The sequence below is a fragment of the Zea mays genome, chromosome 4 (genome assembly GCF_902167145.1).
Source record: "Zea mays cultivar B73 chromosome 4, Zm-B73-REFERENCE-NAM-5.0, whole genome shotgun sequence".
Lineage (NCBI taxonomy): Eukaryota > Viridiplantae > Streptophyta > Magnoliopsida > Poales > Poaceae > Zea > Zea mays.
The window spans coordinates 231,051,940-231,070,012 of record NC_050099.1 but is presented as its reverse complement, the minus strand read 5'-3'; the positions used below and the strand labels follow the sequence as shown (position 1 = coordinate 231,070,012).

Genomic DNA, 18,073 nt, shown 5'->3' with positions numbered 1-18,073 from the left:
TCTCTGCAACCGGTGGTCCAACTTCTGGCATGGGGGCCCAGGCCCACATGTCATGCACCCGGCGCGCCGGTTTCTGGGTGTAGAAAAATCGCACCGCCGATCGCGCCAATACCGCGCCTCCTCGAGGCCATCGCAGAAGACTGAGAAGATAATTTTTCAAAACCAATGCAGCGACTCGAGGCACCCCGCGCATGGCCCAACAAAGACATTAAGTGCAGAGGTCACGGGCCAGTTAGCCGCGGGGGCAGGCGTGACAGTCGGCGTGACCATGGGCGGGCCGGCAGTAATTGCATCAACGGGCGTGCAGGAGCAGCGAGCCAATCGCCAGTCAAACTTTGGCCCCACCTGCAGGCTCGCATCCTCCCCTAAGGCGAGCCCGAGGGCCACTGTCGGTACCTTGAATCAGGGGTACCCCTTACTACGGTATGAAGACGCGGTGCCCATACGACGTTCCCGAGCCACGCGGTGAACAGAGCTCGACCCCACCACGTGGGCCGCTCAAGGGGCACCATGTGGCGAAGAAAGATGATACATCCCAGGATGTAACAGTTGGACCGGACCTCCGCAAGGGGCACCGGACCACTGTACGCACAACCCGGACCCCCGATTACGGCCCGGGACCCCCAAGTAAGCATGCCGGGTCCTTTGGATGGGGTCCAGATCCATCCTAGTAAGGTTCGGGCCACAACGAGGTCCCGGGACAGGGGAAACCCCGGCATAAGTAAGGGTCCGGTACTGCCACGCGTCTAGGCCTTACCTTGCGCGCATGCGCTCCTCGCTCAGGCGGGGACCCGATGCTGCCACGTGGCTTGTAGCCCGTGACATAAGCCAGCGGGCAGAGTCTGACGTAAGGCCTCTAGGCCGTGTGGTCTCTGCATTTATTGTGGAAAGGACGCGCTGCCTGTCCACCCTGCTGATGGGCGATGTGCCCTCACAGCATTTAATGCGTCTTGTCCACTCCGCTGGCAGGCGGCGCCAGGGCCATCCTGCAGATGGTGCACCTGTCCAGTCCGTTGTCAAACAGTACGCCCGTGCTGCGCGGCGCACTGTGTTCATCATCCCTTATACGAGAAGCTTCCCCTGCACGACCGATGCTACGCAGATCTCGGATGTCAGGGCGGAAGAAGATTGCTCCAGCAGCAAACATTAGTAGTTCCAAGTGCTACATCCGTTATGTTCCTAGGCCCACATGTCGGGGCTCAGTACCCTTGTACATGCCCCCCTTAGCTATAAAAGGGGAGGCATGCAACGTTACAGGGGGGGCTTAGACACAGGCTCAATTTTTAGGCTGAGACTCTCAATCCTCAAGCTTCCACTGCAATCCAACACACAGTGGAGTAGGGTGTTACACTCCGACGGCCCGAACCACTCTAAATCCTCGCGTGTTCATGAGCTTGATGTTCGCTTAGCAGGACAGGCAAAACGCTTAAGCCCCTTCCTCATCTTAGGATCTAGGGCGGGTGCACTCCACCACCCGGCCGGAGAATTCCCTCTCCGACAACGTCGAATGGGAACCAAAATATAAGTTGTAGATCTCTAAAAGTTATGAAACTTTTTAGTTGATAACTTTTTTATTTAAGGGGTGTTTGGTTACACCCCGCTAAAATTTAGCCCATGTCCCATCGAATGTTTGAACCTCCGTTCCGGGTATTAAATGTAGTCGGATTATAAAACTAATTTGTCAACCGAAGATTAAAAGACGAGACGAATCTAGTCCAGTTGGTTGGGTCTATATTTCATACTCCTATTTAAAAGTCAAACGCTTGATGTGACCCGGGCTAAACTTTAGCAGAAGCAACCAAACACCCCCTTAAAATCATTTTGGCTCTCAAAAGTGGGCATATGAATTTCTCGAATTTAAAATACAAATTTTGAAAACCACCTCAGATGGAAAAGTACCAAATAGAGGTTGTAGGACTTCAAAAGTTATTCAACTTTGTAGTTGACAACCTTTTTGTTTGAATTCGTTTATGACCTTGAACAATCAATTTACACTAAGTTGGTTATAATACATTGACAACAAAACTGCAATATAGACATAAACTAAGTGATGAGTGAAGTGGTGGGTACACACGAGGGTGAGGACGCCAGTTTGATTCCCATCGTCCGTGTAGCGCGTGAATTTTGCTCGAAAAATGCTGCGACATAGACGAGCGGGTGGGGCATAGGTGAGGTCTCCCCTAATTAAAATATTTTTTTGCTATTTTAAAACTCTATTTGTGTTTCTAGAAAAATTAGTACTGATGGTTTTATTACTTCAACCGCCAGTGGAAATCGATTTCTGCGCAAAAAATGTCGCGATGTAGACGGGCTGATGGGGCTTGTATGAGGTGTCCCCTAATTAATTTTTTTTGCTATTTTAAAAACTCTGTTTATGTTTTATGGAAAAGATTAGTACTGATAGTTTTATTACCTCAACCGAAAGTGAAAATTGGTTTCCACTGATGGTTGTCTTAACTAAACCTTCAGAGAAAATCGATTTCCACTGGTGGTTCTCATTTACCTATCTTTAAAAATAATTATTTGTAATGGCCTCTAGTACTGTCGGTTCTGAAAAATGCTAGTGTAAATGGTTTTCGAATCGTCTATAGAGCTTTTTTACTAGCGAATCTCTTCTCTTAATTTCAATGATATGTCACCAAATATGATGATGTGTTACCATATTTAATGAGTACGAAATATAGAATTACCTTAAAACGAAAAGGTTATTAAAGCCACGACTCAACATAATTATTGGTGGAATGGTAACATGCGTATTGGTTCATATAAAAATATAGGATTGCTACTAGAATTATCGTGCGTTGCAACGATACATAAATATTCGATAAAATATTAGTGCTAATGCTGACTATATGAAAACAAATAATGTATATATTTTCATTGGTTTCAATATCTTATAAATTCTTTGTCACCAATCAATACAAAATTTAAAACTATAATCGAGAGCACCTCCTCCTCTTCCTTGGTTGCTTAGTCACGTATCGCCGGCAGCGACGTCTCTTCCTCTAGTGTTTAGCCACGCATGTGTCACCTCCTTCTCCTCTCCCTTAGCTGTTCTTGCCGTGCTGCATCTATGGAGGCACACGACGGCCGAGAGTGGCGGAAGCGGTTCAATGCGTTTGTCGATGGGTCATGGGTGGTGCACAAGAATCTACATGGGACGTATAACGCATCGTGCTTTAAAGGAGCAGAGAGTAGAGACAGAGAAGGCATATGACCAGAACATTTACGTGAAAGTGAAACACTGAAACTGTACGCCTACGGGCCTGTTTGCTTCAGTTTTTTTCTGACCAGCTTCTCCGAGAATCTAGCTGTGAAAAGAATCTGGCTGTATAGAGAATTTGAGTATCATTAGGATTACGTGCGGAGGAAGATAAAGTTGTTCATAGGGCTCAGGATCTATAAAGTGACGGATTACTAATATTGCAACGACTCAACCGATTATATGTTTATGTTGATTTTGAATGTTTTATCAAACGAATTTTATAGAAGCTGGCTGAAAATCTGAGTCTTTGGCAGTCCGCAGCAGCTTTTAGTGACCAGAAGCTGCGAAAAGCCGAAACAAACCGACCCGGCTACAAACTCTTGCCGCCCAAGCCAAAAACAAGTCTCGCTTGTCATCCTTTAGATCTGAGTTTCTAGATGGTTTGTTCTAGTTTTGTTTCTTTTATCTTTTGGTGGAGATCTTGGAATCTTGCTCAGAACTCTGGCGTCCAGGACCTCATATTCTTTGCAGAGCTCCCTGTGTGCCTTTGCAGCGAAATCGTCCACCTGGTCCTCATACTTGTGGTCCAATATCGGCACCGTGTGGAGGATCAAGACCGCTGTCTGGAGAATTGATGTTTAGCTAACCAGAGTGTCTGTTCGAAGAATCGTTAAGGGGCCGTTCGGTTACTACAGAATGGAGGCCTGGAACAATTCCTATCTGAACAATTGGAACAATGATTTCGAACAATTGGAACAATCTAGAGGGCAAAGATCACCTTAAACATTGGAACAATGATTTGGTCAGCACGCAATGCTAGCGCGATGTTCACAGCAAGATCTTCAGATGCACTTCAGATATCTTCCTTACTTTTTGATAAAGACAGTGGAATCTTACCATAGGAATAAGATGCTCAGTGCAGCAATCAGCACAAGAGAAACCAGGGTCAGGAGGTGGTATTCCACAGTTTCGAACAGAACCCACAAGACAGTTGCACCGCCAACTACTGCAGCAGAGGTCTTCTTACATCAGCAGCTTCACAGAGGAATACAGATGAGAAGATGGAACAGCATCATGTTAACAGTCTAGATTATGCAACCATAAATATGAGTACCATTTTCATCAACAATATTCTGTTGTGGTTATTTTCCTAATGAGAATCATTTATAACATGGCATATCATATTTTTTTGTCCTCCTCCCCCCCTCCCCCTCTTTTCACCACAGGAAATGGCATTGCCGAGTCTGTAAAAATGGTCTCAGACTCCCTGTCCCTTCACATCTCTGTCATATCTTCCATTTTTAATGCAAAGTTGCAAACTAACAGGAAACTAAAATTTAACCCCTAGCCCTAAACTACATAGTAAGGTTTAGTACTAAGCATGATTAAGTCACAGTAACTAAGTACCGGTAACGTTTAATAGATAGAAGTAAGTAACAAGTACCGGTTTAGCACATATGGGTCAAATAGGCATACCGATAGAATAATAGGCTTGTACACAAGGTGAGAGAAAGATCGGTATATGTTTATGTTGAGAGGAAATGCATTGTTTGATTTCCGAAGCAAGTAAAAGCGCGCAGTGAAAGGCATGCATGTTTCATTTGCAGGTGCTACCGGTCTTCGGCTGAGCTTACTAAATAAAAGAAAGCACGGCCTGGAATTGTAAATAGACGAAGTGGTGTTTTTTCCTTTCCTTGAGGATCTATGCTTTTCATGGCTCTCTTTCTAACGTGGATGACATGTTTCAAATAGTGGATCGGTTTCTTAATTTTCAAAGTGCTTTTCGTTGCCTTCTTATCTTTATGTACCCTGGAAAAAGAGAAGAATCTTCACCGTTACCATCACCTCCAATTGTTGGCGTCCCTTTAATTGTTATTTAGTAGTAGATAGGTTTGTTGAGGACATAATCCCTCGGCCTTATTCATGCATGATAAAGGTAGCCTTTCATAGTCTAAAGCCTTTGTGTGCTTTTGTATTGAACTCTTTTATACAACGTTGAAGGATTGTCTTACGGGATTAGCAATGGCTTAATAAAAGGATTCAAAAAGGGCTTCTCTTAGGTCCCATACTAGATGACCACCCGAAACTGGATGTACTCGTACTAGAACATTTGGTGATTACCCACCGGGACTTCCTACTAAGTATTTGACACTTCCATCAAGAAGAAAACTCTAAAGTACTCAATCAATGCGAATAACAGGAATGGTACTTGCAAAAATACATATAGGACCAGAGAAATGGGAATGAGGCTGACCTATCCGGGTAGTGAAGTCTACCTATGCTAAAGAGCAAGTTCAATATTTGGTTCGAGTAGCCAGCCCATTTTAGGAGTGGCTTATTATAGTATTCTAAAAAATCATACGAACAAAGAAAGCCTATTTTAGGAGTCCACCATATCAAGGGAAAGGGAGATCAGGCTTGGCCTTCGCTTTGCTTATGAATCTTGATTTCATTGCTTTTGAATGCCTTGATGGGTCTGGATAATAACAAGAGTCAAGGTAGCGAAAGTAGCTATACTCTAGTAGCTTGCGGGGCTGGTGCTAGTGGTGAAGGAAATCAAATGGCAGAGAAGACACGGATTCAGACTTCTTTTTCCCTTGGTGGTATGCGGATTCATTGAACGAAGAAGGCATTCCTTCTTCCTCACGAACAAGATCGGAGCACCCAAGGTTAGGCACTCGATTGGCCCGTACGTACTCTAGAAGCAAGATCGTGAGACGTCCCTATAACACATCGCTGATGTCCTCAAGGCTTTTGTTGTCGAAGAGTGAAAGATCTCACAAGTCCTCCATACGTCAGTTTCTATTCTAGCCCAGCAACGAAGGTCCGTTTGCAACATTCCCTGGTACGAGTATGCAGCGTAGTGACTAGTTGATTCTTCAATTCCTTGAAGCCCATTGCGTAGTCCATGTCGAGTTGTCCAATCCTTTATCGAAGAGTCCTACACTTCACAAGTAACTTATACCACAGATAAGAGTATATGAAGTGCACATCGTACTAAAGCAAGAGACAAAGAACAGAAACAGAGACAAGATAAGAGTCACAACATAGAGCACGCAGGACACAAGGATTTATACCGAGGTTCGGCCAAGCCTGAAATGCTTACCTAGTCCTCGTTGGAGTTAGCCACACCTTGGCTTGGAGTATCTTACTCCGTCCTCCGATGTGCTCAAATCTGTCAACGTGACGGATAGAGCCTTCCAATATGTTGATGATTGTTACAACTTTGTCACGACTGCTTACAACTTTCTTGACAACACTCCAACAGAGTAACAATGCTCAAGATCTTGATCTTTCTCTCAGCAGCACTTCCCCTCTCTCTAAAGGCTTATAAGTGTGCCTCTTACACAAACTAGAGAGAAATACACAATAGAGGGAGAGGAAAATGATTTGCAATGAGTCTACAAAGTGTTGCTGCACTTGGGAGTCTTCCACACATGTAGATGGACGCCTAGGGGTCCTTTTATAGCCCCAAGGGAGCCCCTAGCCGTTGGTTCTTCAAATGGGAAGCAATCAGCCTTCCCTGTCCGCGTGTGCACCGGACTGTCCGGTGCACACTGGACAGTGAACATCAGCTGATTTCCTTCCTTTCCTGGTGAAGCTGACTGTTGCCACCCTTCGGCCACTTGGCACACCGGATAATCCGGTGTGACTTGATGACCGTTGGCTTGGCTAACGTGGTCGACGCTGATTACGCGGCCGACTATTGGTCAGGCGTGCGGCTAGCGCACCAGACAGTCCAGTGCACACCGGACAGTCCGGTGATTTATAGCCACAGCGCCACCAACTGCTTCCTGAGAGAGGCCTGTTCACCAAGGGGCCAGCCTGGGCACTAGACACTGTCCAGTGCTCTCAGACTGGTGCAACTTCTTTACTCCAATTTGTCTTCTTTTGGGATGATCCCTAGCACTTAGACGCACATAGTTAGCCACTAAAACCATTGACTAAGTCTTGGGATCATACCTCTTTACTCTAGGATTTCTGATCTACTTTAGACTGATCTTCAAAACCATCAAGTCAACTTGACTTGATCTAGATTAATACACATAAGCTACAACACCTTGCAAAGGTCACATAGAACATATCCAAACATAGGAACAACCCAAACTAAAGGTCAAAGTAAACTTAGCTCTTTTGGACTGCTTCCAGTTTTGGTTTTGACACTGCTCCTCCTTCTAGTGACCTTGTTCACTTCTCAAGCTTGATCTTAAGCCTTATGACTTACAATACATAACCGTAGGTGTTACCTCATTGGTTGTAAGTCATGTCCTTATGTAGTGACCCTTGATGCACCATAACTCTTCTTAACTCGATCAACCTTGACTTTGCAAGTCTTTTTCTTCACCCGTGGCTTTGGGTTCCTTGGTCTCCTTGACCTTCTCCTGTGCACTTGGTACCTCTAAGCTCATCTTGCCTCCATCCTTGGCTTGATCGGTTGTCTCTGAGTTCCGCACACCGAGCCTCACTTAAGCAATGTCCATCTTACTTGTGATGTCCATTATCTATAGATATTCTAGTCTTTGGACCATCACACTTGTTCACTTGTGTTGAACCCTGTTAGCTTTGCATTAAGCACCTGTTCAACACTTAGCACACCTGTTAGTACTTCAATTGGGTTGTCATCTAAACCACCAAAACCCACAAGAGAGCTTTCAATCTCCTGGCAACACAATTAAAGCTTACACAAGAATAAGATTTAAAGCACAATTTTTTTATTCTAAGTTATAGAATGCTCCCCCTAAATATGTGCTTACATTAAAATCTCAACTTTGGCCTTATATGCCAAATTGCACATACTTAGGCTAATTGCGAAGCATTACTACACCTTAGCACCCATGGGATGCATTGTGTCAATAATCAAACCGTGATGTGTATGACACACAAATGCACAGAATCAGGGTTAAACACCAATTAAATGGATATACCACAAGAATATCAACCTACCACTATTCATCATTAAGATACCAATTTAAACCACTAGAACCATATGAATATCTATCACAAGATAAACAATAAACACAATAGATACCAATTGATTCATATCAACGGAAGCACTAATTATGCATTATCACCATATAATACAACAAGAAGCATATGATAAGCATTATCAACAACACTAACACATTCTTCCCCTTAAGATCAAAGTAACTCAAGGAAACCCCTTTGAGTCCTTTAGCACACAAAAAAATTAATCTTCACCCTGAAGATATCTTCATCCTTAAGATAAGCTTTCCTCTCAGGTCGAGGTAAGCTTTAATGCACAAATTCTCCCCCTTTGACATCAAACACCAAAACCATATTAAAGCAAGAACATAGGATGATGTCAAGGGACAACCTGGTATTAAGCAGGGAAAATGCAACACACTAACATTACTCCCCCTTACACATTAAACATATGCAACACAAAGCATTGGAGGGAAATTAAGGTACAAATACGCAAAAAGGTCAATACCTCCTTTTGTACCTTTACCATGTGATGGTGTACTTTCCATCTAAGTAGGCGGAGTTCCTTTTGTCATCAATTTAAGATTTCCATCTTGAAAGCTTTATCTCTAGGGAGCTCCTTCACACTTATGCCTGATCCTTTATCCTGGCCTTTTCTTGTTGCTAAGACACCAAACTTAGAACAAGTTATAGTATTGTGGCACAAGAGGAAACTTCTATTCTAGTGATCACCAAGATATACCAATTGAAGCACACTACCGAGGCTACTAAATGAAAGATCATCACCAACATAGCTCCATGATATTTAAAGACAATCATCTATGATCACCAACTATTATAGAGGATGAGCAATCTTTAAATACACAATTACTAACAACTTTAGATACCAAGTACTCGACTTGTGGAGGTACCCAAGTCCCGATTGCTCCATTTCTTGCTCATCTTCCCTTTTCCACCTTGAGACTATATAGAATCACTCAAGAAATAGTTAGTCTCAAAATACACAAGTTATGTGTGCCCCCCTAAAGTTGTGCATCAAGTCTTTGAATGACTTGCACCTTGCACATTCTAGCATCCCTTAGAACTAGAGGGGCTCACAACATACCATGGTCTAGGCATAATATATCAATTGCATCACAAAAAGATACCAATTGAATAGATGACATAATACAACTTATGCCTAGTGGAAACAATGCATGCCTCAAGATATATAACATTTTAAAAGCAACCTAGGCATGCTTCACACATGATGATCATTGCAACACATATACCAATTTAAAAGGCAGGATCATACATATAAAGCACAATGTCTAAGCACGCCATGATTAAGAAGTATTTTCTTAGGTACACCAAATGAAAGGAAACAACTTATTAAAGCATAAAGCACCTAAGCCAAGATAATACCAATTGGAAGGCAAGAACATAGCTATGATCACAATCAACGAAACTTCAAGATATTCAATGAAATTGCATAGTTCCATTCTCCATACCTTTGCCTTTTACCTGAATGCCATGAGATCCATTCTTTTAGGTAGTGTGGAGTGAGAGCACCTGTTGTCACCAACTGAGGGCTCCTTTTGATCATGCACCTCATAGCTCGAGAGGGTGCATTAGAGACACAACATGGATTTCTTGTTTTGGTATACATAGAGTACCAAGACAAAGCAATCATGTGAACATGGACTAAACATGACTATCATGCTTGCACATAGGTTAATACATAATCATTAAAAACCACACAACATGATTTACAAAAGGATACATGTTTAGCCACATACACCAAGAGAGTTAATCATGGTAGATATATCAAATGAAAAGCTACCAATTTGGAAGATTCAATAGATATACATTATAAAGCACACAACCATGATCAAGCAAGCATGATTATTATATTGAAAAACATGGATTGCTAGAACACCAAATGAATGACATTATACAACAAGCAATCTTAAAGGTATAATTACTCCAAGGATAGGTCAAGCAAGACAAGCCAATACCGATTGAAAATAATGCACTTAAGATACATGGGTACCGTCTTTTGGAGAGCAAGTTGCAGATTCTCATCAAAGTCCTTTGCTTGATTCACCAATAATGATTAAGGAGCTCTACAACTTATTTAAATCGAGATGAACATGGGATTAGTATTGCACAATAATTCAACCTTGGGTCAATAAATAGACAATAAATTGACAACTTAAGCATAGAGTTGAATTAACCATCTTAATCTCTCCCAAGGTCTCTAGTCCATCTCGAGGCACCTGCATGGTCTTGGTGGCACAATTTGGTACCCATCTCGGGATAGGTCCATAGAGATCATTTAGTAGTGCCTTGGGTACCCAAATAGCATTTGTGCTGGATCTAGGTGATCTCATTATTGATCTAGCATAAGTGTATGATTTGGGTCTCCTAAGCGAATAGGATTGAGATAAATTTACTTTCTTAGGAACCTTACCCTTCTTACATACCTTACGTAGATGACCTTGCTCACCACACTTGTAGCAGAAGCGTCGCTCAGCTTGGTATGATGCTTGTTGTCCATTCTTGTTTTTGGTGAGGGTCATCATGGAGAATGCACGTCTTTGATTCTTCATGAGCGGGCATGAAGTGATCATATGATCCTTATCATTGCATCCAAAACAACTCCTCATCCCTTCATCCTTGTCTTTGTGTGGACAATACGCAATGAAGTGGCCTAATTCCGTGCACTTGAAGCATCTACTTTTTCCTCTTCCCTTTTTGCTCTTGGATGACATAGAGAGATGATCAGTGCATCTTTCTGTTGCTTATCTTCAAACTGCTTCATCTTCTGCTCTGCTTCCAAAAGGCTAGACAGCCTAGCTTCACTAGATTTTAATCTCTCTATCAAGGAGAGCAGGATTTTATCCTTCTCGAGAGCTTCGTTCCTCAGCGTTATGACTTCCAAACGAAGGTTTCCAATTGCTATCTGATTACCCTCATCTTCTGCATCCTTTTGATCCTTTAAAGCTTTGCTAAGAATTAGACCCTGACAAACAAAAAAAACATACAAATAACAATAATAAGAATCACCACACAATCATTCATCACAACAAAAATTACCAAATGCAAAGACTAAATATGCAAACCTATAGGCTGTTATAAGCGAGGATGTCTGCAAGTTGGTCCTTCGTCATTGCAGATAGACCAAGCTCAAGCTTTGAGTATCCCATGTTGTCCATCATTTCCCAACAAACATTAATCTCCTTGCTATCTGGTAGACAGTAAAGAAAGTCATCTTTGTCGCTCCCTCCATAAACTAAGGATCCCCACTGGTATTTCAGATCCCTTGCATAATGTTGCACTTCGGTAGCTTGTTCTTCGGATAGTTGTTTCCCCGAAGCATGACGAACAATATATTCTAAATCAACTTGGGAAGGTGCTTCAGGATTAGGCAATGTTAGCTTTTCATGAAGACTTTCCTTCGCTAGTTCTGCTGGCTTAGCCCCCAAAGTTTCAGCTTCAATGTGAGTGAGAGAAGCACTTGCAGTGGGTACTTCTCTCAGATCTTCAGCTTTGTCCTCGGGAGCTTCAGTGGAAGTAGGAGTCGATATCTTTGTAGATTTTAAAACAACATCCAAAACATTGGTCATCCTCCTCTTCTTAGGATTCATTGTTGCAGCAGTAGTTAGCTTCGGCAACCCCGTTGTGGTTAGGGGACTCAACAATATTGAATGCTTTTCTTCCTTTGACTCTTCTACTAGACCGACACTAGCTTCGATCGTCACAGCAGAAATTGTTTCCAAAGCCAAGGGGATAGCTTCGACCTGTTCAGCAATCCCTATCCTCTTTGTATCAGGTATTGCAGCTGTCCTTTCTAAAGAGTGTGGCTTCGACCTATTTGTCAAAACCTTAGCTCTCTTCTGCTTAGGCGTGATGGAAGAATATAAAGTCACCATTTTTCTTTTCGACCCTTGTTTTCGGACATGAAAGCAGTAATCAGGATAAAAAAATCCAATTACATCAAAAACTCTATTCAACCTCCTCTTTCCGCGAGCGCCGAAGGCAGTGGTCATGGCTTCATCCTCTGCCTTCGTATAAGCTCCCAACAACTCGTCACTAGTATCTTCGATAGCCTCAAGCCAGTCATCATTCGGCTCATCAAACTAATTTCTGTAGCGATAGGTGTATCTCAGGTAAACCAGACCACCCTTGCTAGAACTAGCAGCAGTCTCCTTCGGCATCTCCCAGTCATTAACAAGCAGCCACACCTTATAGGGAATATGCTCCTGGACCAAATCCATGGTACCGATGTAAGTACACAGTGTGTTAAAATCCATCAAACATGCTTGTACTTTGTTCCCACTTGCAATCGACGGCCTCCTGATGCCGAAGCGTGACCGTATGGGGCGCTGGATCAAACCCCTCACATCTTCCCTCTTGCTCAAATAATTCTTGACATAAAACCACTGTTTCATACAAGAGCCCAACCATTTCTTTCAGAACGTTGGCACGGGATACCTCGCATCAGAGAGGTGCACAAAGCTACAACACCCAAAGTTGTTATGATACTGCTCCTTTCCAATTACCTCTGTCTAGTAGGATAATTCATGAATGTTACAGAAACACTTGGCATCTGGCTCTAGCCCTTGGCTCCTCATGGCCCAAATAAAAACCCCACTTTAATTAAAGCTTTGGGAGTAAGCTGATGAAGGTATATCTCAAATGTCTTTAACACTTCAACCAGCATCCTGTGCAAGGGAAAACGAAGCCCAGCCTTCATAAAACTCTTAAAAACCACTACTTCGTCTGCTTCAGGAAGAGGAACGGTACTCTCTCCCCTAGCCCTCACAATGGATATATCATGAAAATATTTTCCCTTCATCGCTTCAATCTGTCCTTGCTTAATAGTGGATTTTCCTAAAACAACATGACTTGGCCTCCATGGCCGATCTTTGACATCTTCGTTATCACTCTTCACATCAAAACTATCACTGTCGCTGGAATCCCCAGATAGCCCAGCCAACATTTCATCGGTGATTTTTCAACATTGGTCCTTTCTGTAGCTTCGTAAAAACCAACCAATGTGGAGTCTACTGTCTTCTTATCTTCGGCCATTTCGATGATGATCACAGCAAAAGCCGAAGCTCAAAAAACAGTTGAGCTCACAGAAGAAGAAAACTAAAACGACAATCACAGCATAAAAAGCCAGATAGCACGAAAAATATTCATAGCGCAAGCCTCTGTATATATACACAAAGCACCACTGAGCGGTGGGGCCCATGATTCAGAACGATTCACTATTCTAGCGAAGGGAATGTGTTTTTTCGGACCTTCGGCTAAAGGCCTCCGTTCATATCGCAGTCTGAGTTTGTTACAAAGAAACAAACTAATACTGTGAGGAGCTACTGTTGGGGGCCTTCCTCTTCCGAAGGTCCTCAAAAACACGACTAACCATTTATTTCTAGCATAATGTCGAGTATAATAGGATCTTCGTCATAAACAAAGGTTCATGATGGTAGTCTTATTTTCCGCCGAAGGTCTTTAAGACAAAGATATAGCCCGAAAATGACAACAATGAATGCCGAAGTTATAACCGAAGAGCAACAACTTCGGCTTAAAGTGGTGTCGAAGATCAAGCATGATGCTGAGCCGAAGAGGAAAAGACTAGCTAGTCCCTAATGATTTATGTTACAATTATGAACACATGTTAAGGTCATAAATGTATTTTTATCTGGGCTGCGTCCCGTGCCTATAAATAGGTGAACAGTACCCCTGTACTATTCACGAGATATTATATTTGCTCTCGTGTCAACACCTTCAATCAAGCCGAAGATATCAATATAATATAAATTATGTTAATGTTCATATGCACATATAACGAAATAGATATATGAATGAATGGATGAATGGATAACATATGTTATCTCTATGAACTCTTATCCTCATAAATGATGAAGGTGTGACCTTCATGACCTCCGTCTAAATATCATTATATCCGAAAGGAGATAATGCTTCGAAGGATGAAGGTCCTTAATCTTTAACAATTGTGTTGCCTTGTTCTTGATTCACAGCATTTGAGAACAAGTGACCAACACCTTTTTTACCGTGCCTTAACCTATATGCTTGCGAGTGACCCAAACATACTGGACACACGACCTACCGTGCACACACAAGACAAACCAAATGTCATATGCCAATAGATCATGAATTGATCATAGATATGTCGCGCGTAGTTTAAATCTACATTTCATATGGCTATCAAAAGCCTCTACTCCCTGCCACAACATTTTTAGCTCTTCGTTCAATGGTTGCATAGATGCATTGATTTTGTTAATGGATCCTTAGGGCTCGAAACAATTAGAGCAAGGAACGTGTCCCCTTATTTCATGCATTTGCTAGGAGGGAGATTATAGGGCATCATGAAACCAGCCAACATAAGTACGAAGTGGAACTTTTGCTATAAAGAGTGAATTGGTCCATCGACAAACCAAGACAAACACTTCTAGGGTCCCTTGCACATTCTGGATAAAAAGGTTAAGTGCTTGCCATGCCTCACTATCTGATCCATGCACCATGATATCCGAATCTTGGTCTTGATGATCCCCTTCCTTATGAAACCTCATTTGCTTCGTTGTCTCCTAATTTAGAAACATTCGTTTAAGAAGTAGAGTGATAGGCATGTACCAGAGCTGCTTGATTGGTACTTATGTATTAGTAATCTCAGTCCCATCCTTGTCTACCACCACAACATATCTTGACTTACTGTAGTGCATGCAATGGGTCATGCTTTTGCTTGTCTACCACCACAACATATCTTGACTCAGTAGGAGCATCCATCTTTCTATGCTCGTGTCACAACAGATAGTTTGGCTTGAAGCCACATTTGCAAAGATGAATTGAGAGGTCATGCTTTTTCAATCGGATCAACTTTTGACACCTACTAGACATGCATTTCGTAACACGAGGCTTGACAGCAAATGTGTGTTACACGAATTCCTCTACAACCTTGATAAATATACACTACAATATAATACATAAAAATACAATATAATACATAATTAAGGTAATAGCTAGTACCACGAGGGCGAACGGACGATGGTGGGGCACGCTACCTCGGGCACGCGACCATGGGGCGCATGAGGCGCAGTGGTTCGGGATGCGGTGGCACTAGCGCGCAGTGACATGGGATGAAGTGGCGCAGCGGTAGTGGCACGATGGTTGTGGAGTGTGGGGGCGTGGGCGGCCAACAGTACTGGCGGTGTCACAAGAGCTGGGTTGGTGAAGCGGCCACGAGGCGTCAGAGCTTCGGAGCCAGTGGCATGTCAGGGCACGGAGGCCGTGTGATTCCATGTCGGTGGCGGTGGCGGCGGGGGGGTGGGGGGGGGGTTGCCGAGGTGACAGGGGTGCAACACGGCGATGGTGCTTCGGGGCATGGCACCAGCGCGACGTTTGGTGAGCCGAAGTGACATTACGATGTTTGATGAAGAGGAATGCGTGTGGGAGAAGAGAGAGATCGACACGTTCAATTGACTTAGCTTTCAGTAAGTATGCTAGTTCCTGGGGTCAACGTACTTAACTTTTAGTACATTAGTTATTGTGGTGGACCGACATACTTAACGTTAATTACGTCAGCTACTAGAAACCGACATACTTATTTAAATTTAAATATGTCGACCAAGTAGTAACCACTAGGAATACCACTAGGAACCGTCTTATTTAACATTAAGTACGTCGGTCCTAGGGAGGGTAACGGATCATGATCTAAATATTTCTTTACAATTAATTTGAGCTGTTTATTATTTTAGATAAAAATGAATAGAAATAGATTACGATCCTAAATTTTCCAATGCCAGCTGAATCCCATCATATAAAACTGTAAAACAAAACATTTAAACCACTAACCTTCGAGATCACCCACCCACTACCTACCACAGATCTTCGCTACTTCACCGTTCTCCTACCTCTCTTCCAACCAATGCAACCAGCACTTGGCCTCCCATGATCCGATCCACTGATGCCATGGGCAGCAACGCCGTTGTCAACTTCCCATTTCTGCGCCTCCGCTGCGTGCTCATCTCATGCGGCATTATCAGCATCCTCATCGGCGCTGCCTCGCTAGCTGTGACGCTGACCGTCTACCGCGTCCGCGAGCCCGTGATGAAGATGAACGCCATCTGTGTCAAGGACCCCGGCGCCACCGTCGCGTCATCTTCGGCCTCCTCGACGCCACTCCTGTCGCTGACGGTGGTGGCGGACGTGTCGGTGAAGAACCCGAACGCCGCATCGCTGCGGTACGGTGCGACGGAGACGTCGGTCTACTACCGCGCGCGTCAGGTCGGGGAGGCCCTGGGCCCTCCTGGCACGGCCCCGGCGCGGCGGACCGTGCGGCTGAACGTGACGGTGGACGTCGCCGTGGGCGCACTCCTGGGGGACCCGGCGTTCCTGGAGGACGTCGTGGCGGCAGGCGCCGTCGTCGTGGCCACTGCCACGCGTGTGCGCGGGCGCGTCGCCGTGCTGGGCGGATTGGTGCACCGGCGCGTGGTGCTGGAGATAAACTGCACGGCCACAGTCGCCGTGGCCGACATGTCCATCAGCGATCAGAGGTGCCTGCAACACGTCTGGTTGCCTTAAATAAGTTGAGTGCGCTCGTGGATCGACGAACAAACAGGTAGTTTAGCCCAGCCACATGTACGTCCGTCCTCATGCATCGTCGTATCTCAATGATGTCAATAATATGTAGGATAACGTTTAGCAATTTAAACATTTTCATGTTTAATTTAATTTAGAAAAACTATAACAAAAATACGAAGATATGCATTAGTAGGAGAGATATATACATATAAATTATACTGATCAAAATAACATGAACTTAACTGAATTTAACAAATTCAGAGACTGGCTATACTCAAGGCAGTGGTGGTGGTATTCACACGAGCTAACATGTAGACATTCATATTGCTGCCCCTTTGGGCGTTCATTAAGAAGAGTGCAAGGCAGATGCTATGTTAGGAAAAAAATTGCACGCGGCCGTGCCGCACGAGGCCGCCGGTGCGGCCCGGCACCGATTAACGACGCGTGGATATTCAACGGCATCTGCATCTCATGGATAAAGCCTCGGACGTATACGCAGCTCGGCTAAGCCTCGGACGTATACGCGGCTTGGCTTACAGAACGGCTCGCTTTACCATCGTTGCTTCCATACGCTTCCATACAGATACGTATCTTGGCTTCCAAAAAACATGTCCTGCTAATCATATTGAAGCCGCCGCCGCCGCCGCCACGCGTGACTGGTGGCCGCCGTCTTCAGAAATGGATGCTCAGGGTGTACAAGGAGGATACACAAGTCTTTTACTTGGAGTTGATCAAGGTGCTGCTTCAGTAGTTAAGAAGTTGCAGTTTGATGGATTGCCAAATAACGAGAATATCTGACAATCTAGATTTCAGACCGAAAAGACTACCAACTGGAAGAGAAGGAAAAGAGCATCGGCAGATGCTAGCTCATGCGAGTGTGCACAGGGACACTTGAGTACAATCAGTAGTAGCATACTTGGAAAATTTAAGTTCACGTGTAGAAAATTCTACTAGTAACTTTGTAATAATGGAGTACGAGCTGGCCGGTTCATTCAAAGCTGACAATCCCAGTTCAATGTCATTAAATATTGCAATTGCAGTTCGAAATGATTTGTCTCAGAACATTCATGTTTATTCAGTATAATATCATTGTTTATTCCATTGCACAAAAGCACAAACAGACAGGTAAATACAAAGCTCTTTTACAGGCACAATTTCACCTAATGAGCTCAATATTGCAAGACAGAGTTATGCTCTGTACTTCATAACAATCACAGACACACACTTCTGCTCTTGACTGCTCTTTGTACCTGCAAGAAGTTCAGGAACACTAGATTGAAATTTTGACTGCATAAGACAGTTCTGAGTACCCATCTCTTGACTGCATTCTGCCAA

At 43.7% G+C, this 18,073-nt stretch overlaps 1 protein-coding gene and 1 pseudogene across 2 annotated transcripts; one reads left to right on the top strand and one right to left on the bottom strand.

Annotated features, from left to right (window-relative positions):
- Window positions 1-3,624: 3,624 nt before the first annotated feature.
- Window positions 3,625-12,408, bottom strand: LOC109945954 (reticulon-like protein B2; annotated as a pseudogene).
- A 3,683-nt stretch (window positions 12,409-16,091) lies between these two features.
- Window positions 16,092-17,794, top strand: LOC100382331 (uncharacterized). 2 transcript variants are annotated; one of them, XM_008679329.1, is made up of 2 exons: window positions 16,101-16,775; window positions 17,322-17,794. In XM_008679329.1, the coding sequence occupies exon 1, from the start codon at window positions 16,106-16,108 to the stop codon at window positions 16,736-16,738; it is 633 nt and encodes a 210-aa protein (XP_008677551.1). In that variant the 5' UTR covers window positions 16,101-16,105; the 3' UTR covers window positions 16,739-16,775; window positions 17,322-17,794. The 2 variants fall into 2 exon arrangements, with proteins under 2 accessions (NP_001168551.1, XP_008677551.1); NM_001175080.1 differs by lacking the exon at window positions 17,322-17,794 and having other exon boundaries at window positions 16,092-16,860.
- Window positions 17,795-18,073: the final 279 nt, after the last annotated feature.

Bases quoted from the DNA above. Each gene is read 5' to 3' on its own strand.
- LOC100382331 (XM_008679329.1), top strand. From the start codon at position 16,106: ATGATCCGATCCACTGATGCCATGGGCAGCAACGCCGTTGTCAACTTC.